Source organism: Oryza sativa, chromosome 9 (genome assembly GCF_034140825.1).
Source record: "Oryza sativa Japonica Group chromosome 9, ASM3414082v1".
NCBI classification, from domain to species: Eukaryota; Viridiplantae; Streptophyta; class Magnoliopsida; order Poales; family Poaceae; genus Oryza; species Oryza sativa.
Window position 1 is genome coordinate 8,000,820 of NC_089043.1, and position 24,952 is coordinate 8,025,771.

The window sequence follows — 24,952 nt, forward strand, 5'->3', positions numbered from 1 at the left end:
TGGGACTAAAGATGATCTTTAGTCCCGGTTGGTGTACTAACCGGGACTAAAGATCAAATATGCCCGTTACCCTTTTTAACCGGAACTAAAGATCATCTTTAGCCCTGGTTTTTATTGCATCCGGGACTATTGTGGAATTCGACCGACCGACGAAAGATGGTTTCTCCACCGGTGTTTCAACCGTTGCGGATGGCATACCCTAAGCTAGTCCAAAAGTACATAGTATATATAGCTGAAGATGAAAGTCCCTGGCTAGTTGCTTGTATATATGCTGAAGTAAGAAGTGAACTGTCGGTTTGCCCTCCAAATAAATCTAGCTAGCACACCTCGAGATTCCCAATTAAGTCAATCAGTAATAATAAATAATTATGAACCCCTAATTAAGACCAATAAGAAAAACCAAACACAGGAGGAAGGAACGGAGCAATTAAATATAAGAGTGAAAGCGACAGGGCACCGGAGCGTGGCAGTTGCGTAAATTACTCCAACCCTTTCTCTCCATGCATCTCACCTCCACAGCGACCCACCACCCTTCTTTCTGCCATGCCTTACATTTACATACATACCCCTCCTCTCAGGCTCTCACTCGCGCTGCATGCCACACTGCTTCTTCTTCTTCTCTCTCTCTAGCTAGCTAGCTAGCTTCTCTGTAGGCTGTAGCTGCGGTGGCAATGGCGGCGGCGAGGTTGTGGGTGGTTGCGGTGGCGGTGGCGGTGGCGGTGGCAGTGATGGCGGCGGCGGTGGAGGGGAAGAGCTACAACATCACGAAGATCCTGGCGGCGCACCCGGAGTTCTCCAAGTTCAACGAGATGCTGAGCAAGACGAGGCTGGCGTACGACATAAACCGGCGGCAGACGATCACGGTGCTGGCGGTGGACAACTCGGCGATGGCGTCGCTGGACCACTTCACCCTCCCCACCATCCGCCACATCCTCTCCCTCCACATCCTCGTCGACTACTACGGCTCCAAGAAGCTCCACGCCCTCTCCCATGGCGCCACCGCCTCCTCCTCCATGTTCCAGGTAAACTAATGGCACTTCACCTAATTAATCACATGTATTTTTACATAATTAACGAGAGTATAATTACCTAGCTATCATTATTAGTTTTTTAATTGTTTGATTAATTAATTATAGCTAGGTACGTACTAGTACTACCACAGTACCCACGTGTTATCGAACATGCAAGCTAGCTGATCACGTACATACAGCTAATTATTTATTTTCTTGGTTACTACTGTACTGTATTATAAATCCACCTTCTGATAGGGTCGGTGCTGTTATTTTCATAGACAGGGTTCTTTAATTTCTCTTGTCATTGGGGGAAAATGTTAAGCGAGATCTTATTGCCATCTTGAACAAAGTATTTCTGATTAAGATTTTATTTTTTAAAAAAAATCAATTAATTTGAAATACTCCAGTTTCAACAAGTTTAGAATAAATTTAAAGAAATTCAAGTGGACCCGAAATTTTCGCCATGGTGCTAAATTAATCGAGAGGTTCAACGTTTAGTTGAGAGATAACACAGTACATGGCAGAGTTAATTGTTGTGCAACTACATGCTCACTATACTTATATGGTTTTTCTCCATGCAAGTGGGCTAATTGTACATTTAAACTTAGTTAAGCCCACATGTCAATATAGCTTCGTGATTACAAAAACTGGTTAGCCAGATATTGACCTTTTAATTTGGTCACGAAATCCAAGACGAGGAGTATACGTGTGAATCAAGTCTATATTGTTATAGATTTAATTAATGTAAGTTCAGATCATATATATGTGTGGGTTTAGACACTCATCATCTAAAAAATAGGTGGATTTATGCACTAGTTAACTTAAAGTATTACTCATGGGTTATTCAAGTAACTAAGCTCAGCTTTCATTTTGTTTGGAAGTGTAATCTTGAAAGTTTACATCATTATGCAATGCAAGCATGCCGGTTCAGAATCATTTTGTAATATTTTTTGTAAAAAAAATTGTTGGCGGTTTACATCGTATACTACCTCCTTTTTTTAATATATGATGTCCTTAACTTTTTGATAAACATTTGGCCATTCGTTTTTTTAACATTTTTGTTTAAACATAAAACAATATAAGTCACACTTAAATAACATTTGGTGGTAAATCAAGTCGCAGTGGTAGGAATGTTCTTGATTTCATAATTTTTTTGAGATAAGACCAATGGTAGAACATCTCTTAAAAAAATCAACTGCCTCGTATATTAAGAAATTGGGGGAGTATATATTTCACCGTATTAATTATAGTAGGGATGTTCTTAATTCAATTAAGTGGAATTAATGGAGCTGTTTGAATGGCACCATCAAGTTGCCATAAAACTTTTTGACAAAGTTTTGTCATGCGCGCGATGCATATACAACTAGAAATTCCAAAATCCACACATGCATGCCGTTGGGTGCCAGGTCACTGAAGAACAGCTAAGCCCAGTGGTGGGCCCAAGATGACTAAGAAAACACGTGGTACCGATTCCACCGACAAAGTTGGTTGGTTAGCTAGGATTGGAATTTCATGCATCCAGTTGCTCTCAACATTATCAAGCTCACTCCCTATTTTTCCCATACCTAATTGCATGATTGATTTGTGGGCCCTTGCATACGCACTTATCAGTCATCACTCATCATGAACACAAATCACAGAGGATCCATCATCCACGATTAGGTTCCCCATCCTTCTCTGGAAAAAAAAATATGATACTCATTAATTAATTGAGCCATCCTGGACAGATCATATTATTTGTCAATGGAGACTCAACGTCTATTTTGTCATATGGACAGATCATATTTCACAATTACAAGAATACCATCTTAGTCTGAACACAAAAATGCATGCCCTCAGTATTATTTGCTTTCGGATTTCGGTGTTGATGAAGTTCAAAGATAATTAATCCAATTTTCTACTACTCTTTAATTTGTGCTTTTGAACCAATTAATGAAGTTTACAGCCAGTGTTTACAAATTTTGTTATTTTCATGCTCCACGTGATCCGTCCATTTGTAATACAATTAAATAATAATCACGATGATTAATTAAATAATAACCACGATGATGAATTAATTGAAATGAATGAAAATAAAATTGCATGCAGGCGACGGGGTCGGCGCCGGGGACGACGGGGTACGTGAACATCACGTCGCACAAGGGCGGGAAGATCGACTTCATCTCGGAGGACGCGGACGAGAGCGCGAAGCCGTCGAGGTACGTGAAGTCGGTGAAGGAGATCCCCTACGACATCTCCGTGCTCCAGGTGAGCTCCGTGCTGTCCTCCTCCGAGGCCGAGGCGCCCGTCCCGCCGCCGGCGCCGGTGAACCTCACCGAGCTCCTCTCCAAGAAGTACTGCAAGTCCTTCGCCGGCCTCCTCGCCGCCAACGCCGACGTCTTCCGCGCCGTCAACGAGACCAAGGACAACGGCCTCACCCTCTTCTGCCCCGTCGACGCCGCCGTCGCCGCCTTCATGCCCTCCTACAAGAACCTCACCGCCAAGGCCAAGACCGCCATCCTCCTCTACCACGCCGTCCCGGACTACTTCTCGCTGCAGCTCCTCAAGTCCAACAATGGCATGGTCACCACGCTCGCCACCGCCAGCGAGTCCAAGAAGGACTACAGCTACGACGTCCAGAATAAGGGCGAGACCGTCACGCTCGACACCAGGGTCGTCAACTCCGCCGTCACCGCCACCGTCGGCGACGCCGAGCCGCTCGCCGTCTACGCCGTCACCAAGTTCCTCAAGCCCAAGGAGCTCTACAAGGTCGTCGAGGCCCCCGCGCCCGCGCCCGAGCCGTCCAAGAAGCACAAGTCGGCGGCCGACGACAGCAGCGACGACTCGTCGGACGATTCCGGCGACGTCAAAGCCCACAAGGGCGCCGCCGCTCCGGCGCCGCTCGCCCGGTGGGTGACCGCCGCCGCGGCCGCCGCCGTAGCAGCATTGATGCTAATGGCTTGATGCATGAGTCAGTCAATCTACACTCTACAGAGCAGAGTGTGTCGAATTTGTTTTTTTTTTTTCCTTTTTGGTATGGCTGGTCAATTACAAATAAGAAACATAGATGTGTGAATGATTTGTAGTTCTTTGAGTTTTTTCTTTCTTTCTGTGGTGGTTTGATGTAATTACTTTGTAATTAATATAGTTGTCCATAATCCACGGAAAAAGCTAAGAATGATTTCATCATAATTAAGAACAGCGTCAAATTTAGTTAAAAAAAAGATTCTTTTTTCTATTCTTTGAAGAGGAAACAGAACGGTTGGAACCACCCTTTTATTATACTTATCTTAGGGTTTCCCCCTCTGGATAAGCTATATAGAATTATGTATTTCTTTGTTTCTTCGTGACAACATTAGTTGCGAAAACTTTATATATATATATAGATGTCTTAGTCAATTTTCGTTTATTTGCCTTTTCTTTAAGGGGTATAATTGGCAATTGATTTCAACATGGTATATTTACTCAGTATCTTAATGTTCTATGTTCTTCGTGCTATATCACATCCCATCACATAGGGTGCGTTTGCTTCAAAGCCATACATGGATAATATATGGTCATCCATGCTCTGTTGGATACGATGATCTAACTTTTATTTGGTTTGTATGGATAGGATGATTCCAATTTCTTATTTGTTTAGAGAGATATAACATGAATGGGATAAGCCACAATTTAGTATGGCACATTTGTTAATTTTTTTTATCAAAATATAACTAGAGATTTAATTGTAATTAGTATAATAGTATAATCGGATTACAAATTAGATAAATAGTTCAGGAGGAAAAAACATTTTAAGCTTGTTAACAGAAAATTAAACCAACCACATCCAATTGGAATAGGCCAAGTCACCCAAATTAAAACATGGATGGCTTTATTTGGCCAAATTAGCTGGATCTACTCATCCAGCATATTAAGGATATTAAGGGAATATTTTCTTTTTGGGTTGCCCCATCCACCCTGCTCTTTATCCAAACAAAACAAAAAAAAAATCAGACGGTCTATCTCCCATCCAACATCATTCACCAAACCAAACACACTCTAACATGCGACACCCTCTGTGGTAGATGTACTCCTTCTGTCCAGGAGTTGTGCACTTCCCTTTTTTTATGTACTCCCTCTGTCCTATACTGTAGGGACTTATGCACTTTCTTTTTAAGAAATTAAAGAATGGGTGATTTTAAATTAGAGGATTGTGATTAGCTTAGAATGTGAAGTAATATTGGACATGCTTCTGCACTTCTTTTTCAAGAAATTAAGGAATGAGGGTGATTTTAAATTAGAGAGTTGCGAATTTGCGATTGGTTAAGATGAAAAAGTAGACGTGGAAGTAGTTATTATATTATATGACAAAATTTAAATGCTAGCAGTATCTATATGATACTGGACGAAGGTAGTACTACCATGTATCATCCATTGGAGCCTAATCTATCAGGCTTATATAGGCTAAAATTTTGGCATTATGGCCCTTTCAAGAACCTTATTTCTGGGAAAAAAAAACTAATTGTAGAAATGAGGGTGGGGTTCAAATCTATAGTTGGGAGCCAAAACCATCTAACGCTAAGCTATACTTTGCTTAATGTAAGTAAACCCTGGTTTTAGAAAGAACGAAGATCAGCACCAATCTAAATGATACTGAGCTCCAATGACAAAGCAAATAAGCAAATTCGTGCCACCCCAAATAAGAACTCAACGCCAATGTTTGGCGGCGTTGTACAGAACAAAAAAATAAAGGAATTAAATGACATGATTGGTGAGATAGTACTATACTATCCAGGGGTCATCTGATATTCTACCATGATTAATTTTCTGTATTTGATTAGTAACCTCAATATGAACTAACAGTTACTTAATTGAGTCGATTGGACTCCAGGCACACTCATTGAAATAGTAGATCCAAAGCTTTGCAGTTGAACTCGTAAAATACAAAAATCTACCATCATCAAATAAAAAGATTTGGGACAACAATTTTGTTTCAAGTGCAACAGAAAGGAATTAGTGGATAATTCCACCAAGCAGAGCACATAATTCCAGAATTCTGCAGTACTGGGACTATCTCAACTCCAACATATATATGCCATAGGCTATATATTAAACAAAAGCAAATTATTTTAACTAGACATTAGAAGTAAATTATGTCATAAGTCGTGAGGGAAATTAACAGATTTTCACACTGGCCACTCAGCACACACAAGAGTGGTCGAACTAATTTAAGCTAGGCAGTCTAGCTAGTGGATTGATACAACTACAGCACATAGTAGCAGCAGGTTAAAAGCTAGTACATAGTTAGGAAAGAGCACATTACGCTCTCTCCATCAGTGGATATATGGTACCTGGTACTGAACCTGATAGCCATTACCATAATATGTTGTGTGGGCAGGTGAGATGCCATAGGGAGCTGAGCTTATCATTGTGGGATGGTGATGGGCCTCAGCACCATACACATACTGCCTCTCGTAAGGGTAGGAATGCCTCTGCGGCGGAGCAGCCTGGTAGAAGCTTTTGTCAGGAAAGCTAGTATGTGGCGCATATACGGATCCATTGGCACGAGGCCTCTTAGACTGTGGCTTTGCAGCTTCAACAGCCCTCCTCTTGTCTGCCTTAGCTTTCTCTAGCTGGATAACTCTTTTCTGAAGCAGGTCAATCGGATATTTCTCATCAAGTTTGTGCTCCTCGATACACTTAATAGCAGCTTTCAAGGCAGACAGCTCTCGTTCATTCATTTCATTCTGAATAATATGGTAATTCATCAGATATACTACAATCACAATTAATTAGGAATGCACGCAGATATGCTTAAAAAATGTACAGACCAGCAAGAAGAGAAAATATTTGTTACCCCACACAAGAAAGAAAAGGTAGCAAGCAACTATAGCTGAATAGTATCTTGCAAGCTAAAGTAGCTCTTTATTATTCAAGTTCTTCAGAACAGCACTGCAGCTTCTACATTGAAGCTGATTGGTGGCTAAATGATTTGCTAACTTTATGATATGATCAAACCCCGTACTTTAACTATTCCAGGATAAATAAATCAAATAAGTGAGTGAACAATTACAGTATACGACTTGACAGCCATAGAACCTAATGAATCAAAGTAGCTGAATTCAATTGCTGAAAGGGCCAAATGTCTCATTACCATTTATATCAGGAAATTTTCAAACACGATCAGCTGGAGTGCTGGATCACACAACATAATTAGAAAGTTCAAACAGTTGCACAGGTGAAACTAGCTTAGAGTTAAAAACAGAGCAAGTACTAAATAATCTCCTAAAAGACTGTTAAGCTATCCTGTTGTTAGAAAAAAGAACTGGAACTTTGTTTATGGTGGCAAAGGGCCACGAGCTGAAAAAAATAAACTTTCATGTGGTTCAGAGCTTCTTAACAGAGTTGGTGTAACTAGTAGTTCTACACGGGATTCACTTTCATGGATCTAAGAAAAATCCCATCCAAACTAGTCAATCCAAGGAAATTCTGGAACAATCTCTATACTAGGTATGAAGCATGAGGAGCCGTTTGTGGATTGTAGTGACAGGATGTCATGGTGCCACATGAAAGAATACTAGAGAACAAGTTGCTTTCAGTCCAAATACTCCAGCACAATATTGTCGTAATTTTCACGAAAAAAGAACTTTTATCGTATTCAATTAGAGAATGAATGCATGTGTCACCAACTGGCAACCGATCCATCGAACAGAATTGCTACAATCTACAAGCAATCCTGTTCATTTCGACTCCATTTTCACTCAGCCTTTACAGGTGTATATTGATTTTTTTTAAGGGAAGTCTTGCAATGATTTAGTGTTTGGTTTTGAAATTCTTAGTGATAATTTTCGCAACTAAATTCCCTCCTGCATGTTCGAGGGAAAAAATGGAACTAAATTAAACCATGCCTTTTTAAAAAAAAAGAAAATCAGAGCAGACCAGGATTACTATGTTTCCCACTTCAATCTTGAACCCTGGTTCTGTGAAAGAAAATTTACAGGGTATCATACAGTTTAAAATTGAAATGAAAAAAGTGCACCTGTACTTGCAGAGATATCTTTCCAGTCTTGAAATGTGGCACACTCTTGACCTCCTGTAGATAGGCTTTCAGTAATTCCACCGGTTCAAACTGATTAGTCAGCTCAAATGCATAAGCCAAATTAATTGCATCAATAGTTCTCCCATTTTCAACCAGAACTCCAATGACACCTAACATCAAGAAAATATCTCATGAGAAAATGTGCTGACCTGTAAAAACGAAAAGAACATGCAGCAGCAGAAAGGCGGAAAAGAAGAAAGGCAAAATTAAAAGTATGGAGCAAAGGGACCTCGGTGACTAGTCACTAGTCAGCAACAATCCACCTAGGTCAGGGGGTAAAAGGTGAATTAGTTGGTTAAAATCGGTCTAGTACGTTCAAGTTGATCAATATTAGTCAAGTGACTAGTCGGTTAAACAGGTCAACTAGGAAACAGAAAAGTGGCATGGACTGAAAATTTGGGCTAAACGGGTGGGATAAGAGGGGTGGGAAAGGTCCTATGGTTATTCCCTCCCATGACACGTCTGGAGCAGTCAAGAGCCGCCACGTGCTCTCTCGCCTTCACCTCATGCAGCTTATCAAATTGTCAGTCTTATATTTCTCAATAATCAATAGTCAGTACTTGATCTGAAAATATGCTATAAAACATGTTAAATGGCTAGCTACTTTTGAGCAATATTTTATTTTTGGACATATTGGAACCACCGACTAGTTACTAACTAGTCAACAGCCGCTAGTCATTGACCGACCACTGACTAGCGTCTAGGTTAATACTGTTTCAAAACCATGCGGGTGGCAAATCTTTCAATGGTTATCTTTTTTTGTTTAATGCATATTTGCCTCCTAATAATATTAACCATATTTCTTAGATATTCGTATTATTCTTTTTCTAAAATAGATGCACAAAAGCACATCCCAGTATGTAATCAAGCTCAAGGGCAAGGTCGGCGAATTGAATGACGTCCTCTTAGCTTGTTATGCTCCAGAATATATGATCATATATGTTATTTATAAGTTAGTAAATACATTCAGTTAAATTAAGACCTCAACTGAGCATATAACATAGCTTAGAAGCTGTGGAAACTTTGCTGCCACTAAGTACAATACAGATACTAGATAGTGAGGTTCGGTGTGCGGCTGCCAAATTATAAGTAGCAGCCTGCAGATTTTCCATACAAATTATCTAAACAGCAATGCTACAATTCTGATTACTTGTAGGCATCTCTTGCTGCAGCCACTAACTAGAAAATAAATCCCATGGTATAGATATATAGATATATGAACAATTATTGAAGTGGTCAGAATGTGTTCTCTAAACATCTGAGTGACAAAGAGAAATAGAAAATTCCATTTATTATTGATGCTCAATGGAACAAGCTGCATTATTAATCGATGATAGCACTGACCTGGCATGTTCTGGGACAATCCAAGTATTCTACAAAGCTCAGGTGTCTGACGACGACGACTGACTGAGGGAAGTAGCTTACACAGCTCATCTTGTGCAAATTCAGCAAATATACCAAAGGTAGCCAGGAGTTGAAGAAACGCATGTGCTTCCAGGCAGTTCCCATTGCTAGCATCAAAGTCAAGGCTATCCAACTTGGATTTCCACTCAAGAGCAATCTTTTTTGCACGCTCCTTGATACTTGCAGTAAGCACTTGACCTTCCGATATGAAACCAGTAGTAGCATCAGTTTGCAGCTGAGCAAGTGATTCCATCAACATGAGGCACGTCCTCCGTACACCCAGAAGGTTTCCATCCTTTTTGCCATCCAATATAAGATTGTCTCCAAAATAGAAGTCTTCTAGAGAAGCTAACACCAAGCCATATGGATCAGTTGCTCCCCTAAGTGCAACGGGGATTTCCTCACGGATGGATGTTAAGTCTTTGCGATTGTCTGATATGAACTTATGAAGCCCGTTAACATTCATCTCTTCACAGAGGACAACAAGTTGAGAACGAGGCTTCACAGCAGTGTTTTCATCTTGCAGGTATGCACCATGCGCAGTTGCAGGTTTGGGCCACTTAACAGAAAGACTACCACCGATGTTTCCATTAAACACAGCATTGTTATTCACGGATTTGCTGATTGGGTTGATAAGAGGCGTAGACAAGTTCAGCTTGGACTTGCCAAAGATCACAGCCAACGCGGCATCCCTTTTCTGCTGCAGTTTTTCAAGAGAAGTCAGTTCCTTTGCCACGACAACAGCCTCTTGTTGCTCCAGCATCTGCTCTGACTTTGCAACCGTCTCCTCGAACTCCTCTTCCTGCCTTTTCAGATCATCAAACTTTTTCTTGAGCGACTGCTCAAGCCCATGGAAATGGTCCTCCAGTTGCTTCCACTTTAAGTTCAAGGAAACAGCGCTCTGGCTCTCGAGCTCTGCAAATGCACGCTGAAGCTGCTGCAGCTTGGAGCCTGTGGACTCCATAAGTGTAGCCATGGACTCCATGTCGGACATGGTGGCAGATTTCTGCAAAAGGTGAAAACAACGAAAGCTGTTGGTACCCATACCACAAACAACAATACCGCACATAAAACCAGGGGCGGATCTAACGTGGGACATGGGGATTCATCCCAAACTTTTTTTGGGGAACAAACGAAACTGTTATTCGTATTAAGAATAGCAAATTGAAAGAAAAGCAGCAGCTTTCAGATCTAGAAGAGAAGCTAGGGTTGACGCGAATTCGAGGGGAAAAAGTGGGTGGGTAGAGAGGGATGAGAAAGAGGATATGCGAAACGGATGGATGCTCACCAGGAAGCAGCAGTGACGATGTGCGTTGACGGACGGATGCTAGCTCCCCCGCCCCCGCCACCACCTATGGCGGCTCGGGGAGGAGATCGAGGGGGGTCGGCGGCGGCGGCGGCGGCGGCCGGAGGAGCGGCGGAACCCTAGACGTGGTGGTGGGTTGTGGGCGTCTGTCTGCTTTTCGCGGGAGGGATGGGGAAAGTGACGGATTGGAGAAGCTGCGGTGCGAGGGGAGAGAGTGAGAGACAATGGTTGGTGGGTCCCATCTGTCAGTGATAGTCTTTTTACTCCTCGGTCTGCAGAAAAGCGGTTTGCCATGTGCTCTAAAAACAGTGTTTTTACAACTTAGTAATTTTTTATTTAAACATTAGAAGGAAAATGTGCACAAGAGATACACAATTGTCTTTCCAAGGAGTAGCTTGCATAAGTTGCTTTGTAGGACAAGTATTATTATTACAAGCATGACTAATATTTTGGTAATTTAGAGCTGCTAACTCATATTTAGATTCTCTGGCTTTTTTAGACTAGTAGTCAGCTATTTGATACCCTTTTATTTATATCTCTGGGGATCCATTTGACGTTGAAAGAAGCTCCACCTGAAAAGTTATGTAATTGTGCAAGCAAAGGCAAAAGGCTCTAGTGATGGTTATGATTGATATTATTAGAGTTTTGAAGTAAGAGCACCAGTTCTTGATTGTCTTGAAAAAATAGGGAGGATTTGTAATTTGAAGGAAATCACAGATGAAGGTATCAAGCTTAAAAGTTGCAAGTTCCGCCTGAATTGGCGACACATAAAGAGTTGATTTGGCCTACACAAAGATGATATGATGATTTATAGAGTCATGTAGAAAAAAGACCAAACCTTGTTATATTATCCTTCCCAGAAGCGTCAAGGAAACATCCAGTTACTGGCAACAAATTAACAGAAGCAACAGAATTCATCTATGATTGGAATAGTTTCATTATCATTCTCATTAGACAAGGCTGAAATATAATTCTTTGACATAGCGCTTGCTACATTACAAACTTGCAAAGGCTCCCATTCTTTTTTCTTGAAATAATGATCATTTCTAGCTTTCCAAATAAACCAAAGAAGGATTGGAACTTTTTGAAGGCTGTTTTCAGAATTATTAGTTGCAAGCAAATATGCTATAATATTAGAAACATTTTGCATTGAGTCAATAATGAGATTGTGAAAAGAGAGTTCTTAAAGTTTCCAGGTAAGTCTTGCAAAAGCACAGCGGAAGAAAAGATGAACATTTTCAGCATCATTGCAACGGGAGCAAAAATCAGGAATATCCAAAATTTTTGAGTGAAGATTTGCAGCCGTTGGAAGAGCTTGTCTAATTAGTCTCCAAATAAAAGTTTTAACTTTAGAAGGAATGTATTTAGTGGACCAAGTTTTCAAAAGGAGATTACTCTGTAAAGAGGTGATGTTAGAGGAGACAAGATAAAGATAAAGATTAAGTGCTTCACACAAAACAAGGTGGTAATAACGTGTGATTAATTGAGTTTTAATTATTACAAACTTGAAAATAGATTAATCTGATATTTTAGAACAACTTTCATACAGAAAGTTTTTGCACGAAACACACTGTTTAGTAGTTTGAAAAGCGTGCCGAGAATATCCAAAATTTTATCCGCTCCTTGCAGTGGAAACGAACTGGAAGTGAGAAATATTAGAAACCTGCTTATAATTGCTTTTTGAAGTAATGCTCTTGAAGAAGTAGGAATCCAATAGAGTTTGTCCTCATTATCCTGAGGAACAATCTGAACCTTTGATATGATTTGCACCATTTCCTAGTCAAAAATTTGATTGAGCTTGTTTTTAGACCAAGATCTAAAACAGTTTGTAACGTATGATTTCCGGACAAAAAACCCATCATTCTACTCACGGATAACACATCAGCTTCTTTACCAGCTAATCATGACACTTACGGGCTTAGAGCATTCCTAGCTGCTTGCTTATCTATTTCGTCCCTCATCAACAGCAATAACATCAGCAGCTAATCTAGTAGATGCACCAACCCTATCTTTAAATTTAGCATGTGTGCTATCTTGGAAAGAGAAACAACAACTTTGGTGTTGCTCTCTTCTTACCGAGCTCCCGCCCCATCCGGATCGACCGAGCAACGCCTCGTCCATCATTGTCATCATTACTAGCCAGCGTAGGTGAGTCCCTATATTCCCTTTACTTTTTTTTCAGCGATGGTGGTAGTGGCAGGGCTTCAAAGGGTAGAGCCATGGCGGAATGAGGGTGGAGCCATGGCGGAATGGTGGTAGTGGAGAGGAAGGGTGCACCAATCTAGAGGTGGCAATGGATTCTAGGGTGGTGGATGTGGTCATCGACCTGCTACGTATGCAAAAGCACTGCTCGCATTGATGGCTCTCTTAATTAATATTTGATAGATTCACAATGTAATATATTTGTATCCTTCAACATGTTTTACCACTTGTATGCTGCTATGATTTTTCTTGCTAGATGAATTGATGGACACCTACGTTGGTTTGTTGGGTTCAGACATTGATGTAGCAAATTAGAATCTAAGTCAAAAAAAATTCCCCAAAATGGAGCCGCCACAACCACCGTTTTTTTAACAAATTAGTCTTTTTTAAAAACTTATTTCGAAACTAGTCCCTGCAAAAAACTTCAACCAAAAATAGGCCGTGAACTCAGCGCCATGGACCTTGGCGCTGAGCTATAACGTCTCAGCGCCAACTTTTGTTGGCGCTAAGCTCAAATCCGAGGTGGCATGAATTTGTTGAGTCATCATATTTGGCGCTGAGGTCTTGATGATTTAAATTTCTACGGAGGCATTCATCTTCATCAACTCAACGATAGCATAGTGGTAGTAGGATTCTACTCTAACCCTATGGAGCAGGGTTCGATCCCCCATTTCATCCATTTTTCTTCTTTTCTCCGTTTTTTCTTCTTTCGACCCCCCATCTCTCCCTTTTTTTTTTCTGTTTCTTCTTCTTTTTTTCTTCTTTTTCTTCTCTCTCACACTCTTTAAATTTACAAACGAAACTGTCATTTTGTAAAGAATAAGAGTGAATAGTCGAGAGAAAAAAAAAACCATTTTTTTCTTTTTCTTCTTCTTTTTCTTCTCTCTCTCACTCTTTATTTTTTTTCTTTTCTGTTTGTCTCTGATACTATCTTCAAAAGATATGTTTAAATTGCAATTTTTTTGAATTTGGAAAAAAATATTAAAGTGGTATATTATATGGCAATTGAGAACTTAAACTGAAATTTCAAATCAAATTCAAAATAAAACAAATTTACAAACGAAACTGTCATTTTGTAAAGAATAAGAGTGAGTAGTTGAGAGAACAAAAAAGAGAAAAGGAAAAAACCCAAAATACAAAAAAAAATGTTGAGGTGGGATACCAGGATTCGGACCTAGAACCCTATGCCCTCACAGCTTGAGACATCAACCACTAGGCTATAACTGTTTTGCTACACTAAGATGCTTGCGCTTCTATTTGAATCGTCAGGACCTCTGACTCAGCAACACCTCGGATTAGATGTTAGCGCAATAACGTTGGCGCTGAGATGTTATAGGTCAGCGCCAAGGTCTATGGCGCTGAGACCACGGTCTATTTTTTGTTGAAGTTTTTTATAGGACTAGTTTCGAAATAAGTTTTTGAAAACGACCAATTTGTTAAAAAAAACGGCCACAACCAAGTCCTCAAGCTAGAGAGCAGCAAAACACAACAGAAATTGGGGTGTCCTCTAGACCAAACAACAAGAGATCAAAGAATTTCACCATTACAGAAGACATAATGTTGGTGTCGGCATGGCTCAATACCACTCTGAATGCTGCGATCGCAGGTGCTAAGCAACATTGTGACTCATATTAAGCAACGATTCACCAATACTTGCATAAAAACAAGAAATCCCCCACAAATCGTAACCAAAATTCTTTTAACAAACATTGTGGGTGCCACTCAATACTAAGTTAACAATACAATTTGAAATGTTGCTATATTTTCTAAAAAGTTTGACTAGAAAAAGTTAAAACTACTTATTATAATATGAAATAGAGAGCATAGGTGATATGGTGTAGTTCGGACATAGTCGCTAATAGCAAGCTCGTATCCATGTCAACTAGGCAAAATATTAATATACAAAAATATTTAGTTGATGGTGATTTTTATCCAATTAAGAGTGAAACACAAACTTCGGTGATAGTTCAAGGCCATGTTGATCTGGACTGTATTCTTTGGGACACTTTCCTAGCTTCTACTCTCTCGCTTTCCTTTCCAAACTAATAAATAATATATTTTTTTAAATAGAGAAAATTTATTTTAAAAAAATCATATTAATCTATTTCAATTTTTTTAAGCTAATATTTAATTAATTATGTGTTAATCCGCCGCTTCATTTTGTGTGCTAGGAGAGAAGGGTTCCCAACACCCTCGAAAGAACACAGCCATCTACTAGTCACAACTCACAATCTAACATCAAAGTGAATCTTACGACTACAAAGTACAACGTTTATGCTATGGGAAATTTGGAACCAAACATTAGTTGCATCACCATAGGGTCTGGATGTCAAAATAATGTCGACAAATTTAAACATATATAAACTTTTTGTATTTGTAATTTTTAAAATGGATGAGGGTAAAGACGGGGAAACCAACTGGAAAGCAGAAAACAAATACAAAATAGTTTAGACCAATTTTACTGAAAACAAATCACATGTTAGAAAACCACAGGATACATGTTCCCATCCAAAGCTTTGCAGTGGAATTTGTAAACCTTGCATCTGAGAAAAAAGGGTAACTCCATTTTGCTTCCAATGCAACAGAAAGCATTGTAATGGACATTTCCACCATGCAACACACAAAATCTTCGGTACTGGGACTATCTCAACTCCTTATATTAAACAAAAGCAAATTATTTAACTAAACATTAGGAGTAAATTATGTCATAAGTCGTCAGGGAAATTAACAGATTTTCACACTGGCCACTCAGCACACACAGGAGTGGTCGAACTAATTTCAGCTAGGCAGTCTAGCTAGTGGATTGATACAACTACAACACATAGTAGCAGGTTAAAAGCTACATAGTTAAGAAAGAGGACACGGCGCTCTCTCCATCAGTGGATATATGGTACCTGGTACTGAACCTGATAGCCATTACCATAGTATGTTGTGTGGGCAGGTGACATGCCATAGGGAGCTGAGCTTATCATTGTTGGGTGATGATGGGCCTCAGCACCATATACATACTGCCTCTCGTAAGGGTAGGAATGCCTCTGTGGCGCAGCGGCCTGGTAGAAGCTTTTGTCAGAAAAGCTAGTAATATGTGGCGCATATACTGATCCGTTGGCACGAGGCCTCTTAGACTGTGGCTTTCCAGCTTCAACAGCCCTCCTCTTGTCTGCCTTGGCTTTCTCTAGCTGGATGACTCTTCTCTGAAGTGGGTCGATAGGATATTTCTCATCAAGTTTGTGCTCCTCAATACATTTGATAACAGCTTTCAAGGCAGACAACTCGCGTTCATTAATTTCATTCTGCATTATATGATAATTCATCAGATGTAATACAAAACATAACAATTAGGAATGCATGCAGATATGCTCAAGAATGCACATACCAGCAAGAAGAGAGAATATTAATTACGCCACTCGAGAAAGTAAAATTAGCAGGCAACTAGCTTAATATCTTGCAAGATAAGATAGCTCTTTATTGTTCAAGTTCTTGAAAACATGGTAAGTCCTCCAGTTGTGAGGCTACCAACCAGGGCTCCAAAAAAAGGCCCTCTGCATGTTCCCCTAAAGCACGGGTCAAGACAACAAAAAGTCCCCATATGGGTTAGCCAGCTTTCAGGGCCTTTTCTCGACCTCAAATGAGATGCCTTCAGGATGTCTCTCCCCTAAGGGTCGAGATATTATTATTATTCAAGTTCTTCAGAATGACATTCAAGCTTCTATACTGAAGCTGATTGGCGTCTAAATAATTTGCTAACTTTACTCCCTCCGTCCCAAAAAATAACAACTTATCTACCAATATTTTTTTCCCAACAAATCACAACCATCCACCATTCAACTTCCTCACCAACCTCCACTTCTCATCCAATCACAACTTTCTCCCATTTAATTCTACCTACTTTCTTAATAACCGTGTTCAACCCTAAAAATTCTTATATTCTGGGACGGAGGTAGTATTCCAGAATAAGGAAATTAAGAAGTACACTGAGCAAACTATTAAAACATAATCTAACGATTAGCTTCCCTGTTAAAAAAAATCTGGATAAACCTTGGTTATGGTGGGAAAGGAATGCAGAGCTGAAGAAAATGAACTTTCATGTAGTTCAGATCTCCTTAAGAGAATTGGTACAAATTTAATTAGTAATACGCAAGATTCCTTTCCCTGGATCTAGGCAAAATCCCATCCAAACTAGTCAATCCCAGGAACAGGAAGTTATGGCACAATCTCCTTATCCTAATTTTGGCTGCCATTTTGAGGTATGCAGCATAAGGAGCATTTCATGGATCATCATGGCAGGATGTCATGGTGCTACAGGAAAAATGAGCATGAAAACACTAGAATATAGTGAACGAATTTATTGCTCCAGTGCAATATTATAATGATTTGCACAAAAATCTTCTTTTATTGTATTAATGGATATTATATGCTTGGCAACGAATACTAAATAAGTGGCATGCCAACTGATCTATCGAACAGAATTGCTACAAGCTACAAGTAATCTTGTCTTTAAGACGCTTCAACTTCAATTTTCAAGGAGAGACTTACAATGATTTAATACTAAGTTTTTACAGAATTTCAAGTTTCGAAATTCTGAATGATAATTTTTGGATCCAAATTAAATAATGCACTTTTTGTTAAACCAAAGTAGACCAGGGTTACTCAGCTCCCGACTTGGATCTTGAACTCTGAAAATTGAAATGAAAAAAGTGTACCTGTACTCCCGGAGACATCTTTCCGGTCTTGACATGTGACATACTCTTGACCTCCTTCAGATAAGCTTTCAGTAATTCGACTGGTTCAAACTGATCAGTCAGCTCAAATGCATAAGCCAAATTAATTGCATCAATAGTTCTCCCATTTTCAATCAAAACTCCAATGACACCTGATGTCCAGAAACATGAACATGAGGACTTAATTGTCATGAACAAATGTTGCTGACTTGTAAAAACGAAAAGAGCATGCAAGAGGGGAAAAGGCACAAAAGACGAAAGACAAAATTAAAAGAATGGAGCAAAGGGTGAGGCAAACAAATATTGCACAAAAAATAATGTTCAGTTGCAATGACTGTTGAAACTGTCAAAACAAAAGCAGATACAGCAGCAGCTAAACAATAAGCAATATGCTTGTTCAAACCATACAAAAATCATCATTCATGTATGTGATTATAATAATTTTAGATTGCTTAATTGCTGGAGCTATACAAGCTGTAACAACATATCACGAACTAGGGCCTTGCTTCTGTACAACTCTTTGAGAAAGTTTAAAATCTTAGGCAAATTGATAGATGTGTAAATCAGCGCCAGCATAAAAGTTGAATCGTTCAATTCCACGGTTATATATTTCAAAACCATGTCGGTGCCAACTCTTGATTGATTCATCTTTTAAGGTCTAATGCATTTTGCCACTACATAACATTAACCATAATACTCATATATGTGTATTTTTTTTTCTAAAAGAGATGCACAACAGCACATCCCAGTAAATAATCAAACGGGAGGACAAATTCAACCAAAAAGGGATTGAATAAAGTCGTATTAGCTTGCTATAATCCAATATATACTATATGCAATTACATATATTATTCGGAAGTTAGTAACTAACATCCTGTGACATTAAGATCTCCTGAGTCCTGAATTGAGCTGGTTAGACCATGCACTAGCATGCTTAGGCTGCGTTCTTTCCACAAGTTTCCCAACCCCTTTCCCTCGTTTTCCGCGTGCACGCTTTTCAAACTGCTAAATGGTGTGTTTTTTTGCAAAAAGTTTCTATACGAAAGTTGCTTTAAAAAAACAAATTAATCCATTTTTGAAAAAAAAATTAACTAATACTTAATTAATCACACGCTAATGGACCGCTCCGTTTTCCGTGCGGTGGAGTTGGGTTCCCAACCCCAAGTATCAAACACAGCCTTAGGGTGTTCTTTCTTCCCCCTTCCCAACTTATACTACCTCGTTTCCGCACGCATGCTTTTCAAACTGCTAAACTTTATGTTTTTTTTTTCAAAAAAAATATATAGGAAGATTGCTTTAAAAATCATATTAATCTAATTTTCATTTTTAGCTAATACTTAATTAATTATGCGCTAATAAACCACCCTCGTTTTTCGTGCGTGAGAGGAAAGTCCATAATTCGAACGCAGCGTTAGAAGCTGCTCGAATTTTGTTGCCAGTAAGAACAATACAGATACTAGATAGTGGGTTTAAGATGTGCAGCCACTAAAACATAAGTAGCAGCCTTCAGATTTTCCATATAAATCATCTAAACAGCAATGTCGCAATATTGATTACTTCTAGGTATATTCTCGCTGCAGCCACTAACTAGAAAATAAATCCAATGATATAGTCTATTCATATATGAACAAATGTTGAAGTGGTAAGAATAAGCTCTCTAGCAATCTGAGTGACAATGACAAATAGAAAACCCCTATGGTCAATACATAACGGAACTAGGTGCATGATTAATCCATGATAGCACTGACCTGGCATGTTCTGTGACAACCCAAGTATTCTACAAAGCTCAGGTGTCTGGCGACGACGACTGACTGATGGGAGAAGCTTACACAGCTCGTCTTCCGCAAATTCAGAAAATATAGCAAAGGTAGCCAGGAGTTGAAGAAACGCATGTGCTTCCAGGCAGTTCCCATTGCTAGCATCAAAGTCAAGGCTATCCAACTTGGATTTCCACTCAAGCGCTATCTTTTTCGCTCTCTCCTTAATACTAGCAGTAAGCATTTGGCCTTTTGATATGAAACCAGTAGTAGCATCAGTTTGCAGCTGAGCAAGTGATTCCATCAACATGAGGCACGTCCTCCGTACACCCAGAAGGTTTCCATCCTTTTTACCATCCAATATAAGATTGTCTCCAAAATAGAAGTCTTCTAGAGAAGCTAACACCAAGCCATATGGATCAGTTGCTCCCCTAAGTGCAACGGGAATTTCCTCACGGATGGATGTTAAGTCTTTGCGATTGTCTGATATGAACTTATGAAGCCCGTTAACATTCATTTCTTCACAGAGGATAACAAGTTGAGAACGAGGCTTCACAGCAGTGTTTCCATCTTGCAGGTATGCACCATGCGCAGTTGCAGGTTTGGGCCACAGGCTAGCGATGTTGCCATTTAACACAGCATTGTTACTCACAGATTTGCTGATTGGGTTGATTACAGGCATAGACAAGTTCAGCTTTGACTTGCCGAAGATCATAGCCAACGCAGCATCCCTTTTCTGCTGCAGTCTTTCAAGAGAAGTCAGTTCCTTTGCCACGACAGCAGCCTCTTGTTGCTCAAGCATCTGCTCCGATTTCGTGACTGTCTCCTTGAACTCCTTTTCCTGCTCTTTCAGCTCATCAAACTTTTTCTTAAGCGACTGCTCAAGGCCATGGAAATGGTCCTCAAGTTGCTTCCACTTTAAGTTCAATGAAACAGCACTCTGGCTCTCAAGCTCGGCAAATGCACGCTGAAGCAGCTGCAGCTTGGAGCCTGTAGACTCCATAAGGGCTGTCATGGACTCCATGTCGGACATGGCGGCAGCTCCTGCAAATGAGTAAACAACGGAAGCTGTTGGTTCGCGCAACCCAAATAGCACTGCAAACAAATCCCCGCACAGTACAGCAAAAACTTCATCGAAACTACGCAATATCTCACTAAAATGGTTCGGTTAATTTCTTCCTGCGCATGGATGAAGGAACATTGAAGGGAATTTTATACGCTATTGCACACAAATCGGAGAACATAGCAACATCATCTACCCATGGACGGATCTAACGTGGGACATGGTATACTGTGATGTAAATTTTTTTGGGGGAACAAACAAACTGTTATTTGTAAGGTGATCAAAATTGAGAGAAAAGAAGCTTCCAGATCTGGAAGAGAAGCTAGAATTAACGCAGGGAAATTCAAGGAAAAAAGTGGGTGGGTAGAGATGAACGAGAAAGAGGATGGATACTCACCAGGATGCGGCGGAAGCAGCAGGACAACCGACGGGGATGGAGATCGGCGCAGGGCAGCGGCGGCCGAACTCGCGACACGGGACTCCACCTCCACGCCCAGCCGACGGGATGGGATGGGGACACCCTCAGGCGAGGACACAATGATTTTGGCCAGCAGATATTTCCTCTTTTCTTTTTTTTTTCACTACTGTTCAATCGCCTAATCCCTACTACGTCTCTGTTTCTTTCCTTATCCCTAAGTTATAAAAAAATAAAAACATTTCCGTCCGAAATTTCCATACATTTTCCGTATTTGATTTGATTATTGGTCGACATTTCTGATTCGAGGTGAGTCTAGAATAAATATTATACCAGCCCAACCTAACCAGTCCACACCATCTCGTCACCTCATCCTCATCCTCACCCCCACTTGGCGCCGCACTAGCCCCTCCCTCGATCGGCATCTTTTTCTCTTTCCATTTTTCTTTTTTCTCCCAATCATCCTAATTCTCTTCCGATCCTTTCAATCTCGTCTATTTTCTCATTTTTCTTTTCTCTTCCGAATTTCTCTTCTCATAAATATTTTTCTTTTGAAATTATAATTGTTTAAGGTGTGTATGCGGCAAGTTTATTACTTTGCAAATACTTTCCATTTACAGTAAAATAATTTCACTAATTGAATAATCAAAATTACAATCTTCGGTCAATGAGGTATAGCAAAATACACGTGTCAAATAATAGAATAGCCACCCGATCAATTTGTGAGGCTATGGGAAAGTGTACATGAAGGATCCTTCATATGATGATGCATGAAGCTAGTGTGCTCAATACTTATATATGATTTCTGACTTTGTTTTGCCATGGTTTTGTTTGTCTTGTTTCGGTTTGTCGTTTAAATTGGTAGAGTTTTTATCAATCGTGAAATTGTCTTTACCTGTTGTAACGCACATGCATCTTTGTTGCTCCCTCCGTATAAGATGTTTTGACTTTGGTCAAAGTCAAACTGCTTCGAGTTTGACCAAGTTTATAGAAAAGAATAGTAATATTTTTGACCTAACGTAAATTTATTATAAAAATATATTTAATTATTAATTTAATAAAACTAATTTGGTAATATAAATATTACTATATTTATCTATAAAGTTAGTCAAACTTAAAGCAGTTTGACTTTGACCAAAGTCAAAACATCTTGTAACCTAAAACAGAGGGAGTAGTAATAACTAAAAAAAGAGAAAATTTTAGTCAAATTTTGGGGAAAAAAGTACACTGAAGGTCCCTTAACTTGTCAGCGAGATAAAAAAGCGTCCTCGAACCACAAAACTAGATTGCGGGGTCCCTTAACTATACAAAACCGGTCACCCGAGGTCCCTCAGTGGTTTTGACGCCGGATTTGTCCTACGTGGCGGCTGAGTCAGCGTGGGACCCACGTGGGTCCCACATGTCAGGATGCCACATCATCTCTCTTTCCCCTCTTCTCTCCTTTCCTCTCTTTCTTTCACTTTGCTCCTTGTCTAGTGGAGCGATGACGGGCGATGAGGCGACGACTTGGTGCGGCGCCGACGAGGATGGTGAGGTAGGAGAGGAGAAGAGGTCCGGCGGCCGGCGGCCGGCGACCGGCGACCGGCGACCGGCAGGGGAGAAGAACAGCGGCGAGGCGGAAGCAGGCTGGGGAGAAGAACGACGACGGCCGAGGGAGAGTGGGAGGCGCGCGACCGGCAGGGGAGAGTGCATGGGAAGTGGCAGCGCTCGGCCGGCAGGGGAGATGCCGCCTCCTGCTCCCGCATCGCCGCGCCACCATGTCCTCCTCCCACGGGCCGCCGCCGCGGATGGAGAGTGACGGCGCTCGGCCTTGTCGGCGGCGGCGCACCCCTCCCTCGATGAGGCAGCGGCGGCGACGGACATGGCGGAGAGGTGGCTTGGGTGAGGGCGGAAGGCAGCGCGGCGGCGCTGGTGGTGGGAGGACGGTCGGATGAGCGCCGCCACGGCGCGACAGATGTGGTCGCCGCCCTCCACCGCCGCGATGCGCCCAGGGAGTTCGCCATCGCCGACCTCCTCGCATCCTCGTGCAGCTCGTTGCACGCCGACGCGGAGGGACGCGAGGGCGAAGCAGCGCTCCGGCGAGCAGGCCACGTCGACACTGCTGCCGCCAACTCCCCGCCGCTCGGCCTCGCCCCGTCGGCTGGCGGCGCCGGCCTGCCCAAAGCCAGCCGCCGCCACGCCCCGCCATCGCATGGCTCACCTCCGCCTCCTCCTCTCCCACTCTAGCCGCCACCACCCCCAGCCGCATCGTCTCCTCTCGCTCCTCCGCTTCTCCTCTAACACCGGCTCTGGCTCCCGCCCAACGCCGCCGCCTATCAAGCCCATGTCCTACGTGGGGAGAGGGGGAGTGGATCGAGATGGACGCCACGCGGGCCAGGAGGAGCTTCTTCGGGATGTAGGTGAAAGTGCATTAATCCCCCTAGTGGGTTTTGGTGATTAATGACAAATGTGGTTAAGGGACTAATGAGTTCATTGAGTGACTTTCAGGTGCATTAGTCTAAGGTGTGGAAGATGGATGCTTGGAGACCCCCAAAAAAGTACAAAATCAAAGCGGACCGGAACTCGAGAAGGGCATAGGATAGTTTATCTTTTGAAATCGAGTTTTTAGGAAAAACTATACTATTAAGAGGGGTTCCAGGTGATGCTCTGAGATATATCAAGTGCTCTTAGTGTGAACCAAGTGTCAAGTTTCCCTAGGAGTCATTTTTGCAAATACTCCATCTGTCCAAAAATGCAAGTCCGGAACTTCCTGTCTTCCAGGTCCGGAAGTTCCGGTCTTGTGAAAAAGATTTTCCTAAGTGTAGTCCGGAAGTTCCGGTCTTTCAGGTCCGGAACTTCCTGTCTAGTTTCCAGTTCAAATTTGTGAGTAACGGCTAGATGACGTTACCTAGCCGTCATACATATACAGCTCGATTCCAGCTCGTTCCTTGGCCATTCCACTTTCATTTTTCAAACCTAGAGCTATTGCTAGCCTCTCCCAAGTGTTTCTTGTCTTCTCCACTCAATCTAGAGCCTAATTCTTGTGAGAAAGAGAGATTGAGAGGGAGAGAAGAAGATTTGGAGATGTGTGAAGACTAGGATCTTGGGTGAGCACTTGGAATATCTCGTGGGCTGTCATCTCGGTGCTTATTACTCTTGGAGATGATCTCCTAGATGGTTAGGTGTCGCCCGCGAGAATCCGTTGCATATTGTGGATGTCCCGGGTAAGTTTGTGAAGGATTTCCTCTCCTCCGAAAGGGAACGAGGTAAGTTGGTGAAGTTCTTGTGCTGAGATTCTAGAGGCTTTCCAAGTAGAGCAACCCACACTTGTGGTGGATTTCTAGAAGTAGGTTGAGTTGGATCTTGGTGGTCACTCAATTCTAGAAATTTGCCTAGGGGTGTTTGGGGTTGAAGGCTGTGGATTTCCTCAGGGGTTTTTGCACAAGTGAGGCAAGGGGTTAATTGAGACCCAGCTCTTTGGAGCTCCTCAACGGAGAGTAGGATCGCAAGATTCGAACTTCGGGAAAAAATCGCTCTTGTCTCTTTCTGTGATGTTTCTGTGAATGATTCTGTGATATATCCTCTGCTTAGAATACCTGTGCACCATCTTGTGAAGATTGGCTTAGTCTCCTGTTTCAAAATTTGAATTTCATCTCTGTTTTGTTACCCGGAAGTTCCTGTCTTAGCACACCGGAAGTTCCGGGCCTGGCAGGCCGGAAGTTCCGGAGTTCCTTACTAGGAAGTTCCAGGTCTGTTTGAAATTTTACCGCTGCGATTTGTTTTTAAGATTTCAGGGGACAGCCTATTCACCCCCCCTCTAGACTTCATCAGCGCGTTCAATTGGTATCAGAGCAAGGTGCTCTTGATTCAAGCTTCACTGCTTTGAGTGATCCACGATGTCGGATTTAGGGGGAAAGAACGGGGAAAATGGAAATGAAGATGGAACGAGCAGCAAGGAAACTCCATCACCCAAGGGAGCTACTATACCTTTTGATTACAGCAAACTTACCATTCCCCCTCACAACTTTGTCTCCG

The 24,952-nt window shown here is 41.4% G+C and overlaps 3 protein-coding genes and 1 long non-coding RNA gene across 4 annotated transcripts; 2 read left to right on the forward strand and 2 right to left on the reverse strand.

Annotated features, from left to right (window-relative positions):
- The first annotated feature begins 515 nt into the window (after nt 1–515).
- LOC4346499 (fasciclin-like arabinogalactan protein 2) lies at nt 516–4,184 on the forward strand. Its single transcript, XM_015756362.3, has 2 exons — nt 516–1,022; nt 3,102–4,184. Exons 1-2 carry the CDS (start codon nt 672–674, stop codon nt 3,954–3,956), a joined length of 1,206 nt encoding a protein of 401 aa, XP_015611848.1. The 5' UTR covers nt 516–671; the 3' UTR covers nt 3,957–4,184.
- A 1,876-nt stretch (nt 4,185–6,060) lies between these two features.
- On the reverse strand, nt 6,061–10,962 carry LOC4346500 (FRIGIDA-like protein 3). The gene is made up of 4 exons (XM_015756363.2): nt 10,763–10,962; nt 9,415–10,480; nt 8,011–8,180; nt 6,061–6,718 (listed from the first exon to the last, which is right to left on the reverse strand). Exons 2-4 carry the CDS (start codon nt 10,466–10,468, stop codon nt 6,305–6,307), a joined length of 1,638 nt encoding a protein of 545 aa, XP_015611849.1. The 5' UTR covers nt 10,469–10,480; nt 10,763–10,962; the 3' UTR covers nt 6,061–6,304.
- A 4,648-nt stretch (nt 10,963–15,610) lies between these two features.
- Nucleotides 15,611–21,062, reverse strand: LOC4346501 (FRIGIDA-like protein 3). The gene is made up of 4 exons (XM_015756742.2): nt 20,921–21,062; nt 19,452–20,504; nt 17,686–17,855; nt 15,611–16,275 (listed from the first exon to the last, which is right to left on the reverse strand). Exons 2-4 carry the CDS (start codon nt 20,491–20,493, stop codon nt 15,859–15,861), a joined length of 1,629 nt encoding a protein of 542 aa, XP_015612228.1. The 5' UTR covers nt 20,494–20,504; nt 20,921–21,062; the 3' UTR covers nt 15,611–15,858.
- A 2,046-nt stretch (nt 21,063–23,108) lies between these two features.
- LOC136351909 (uncharacterized) lies at nt 23,109–23,613 on the forward strand. Its single transcript, XR_010735192.1, has 2 exons — nt 23,109–23,333; nt 23,426–23,613. It is a non-coding gene; the product is annotated as an uncharacterized lncRNA (long non-coding RNA).
- Nucleotides 23,614–24,952: the final 1,339 nt, after the last annotated feature.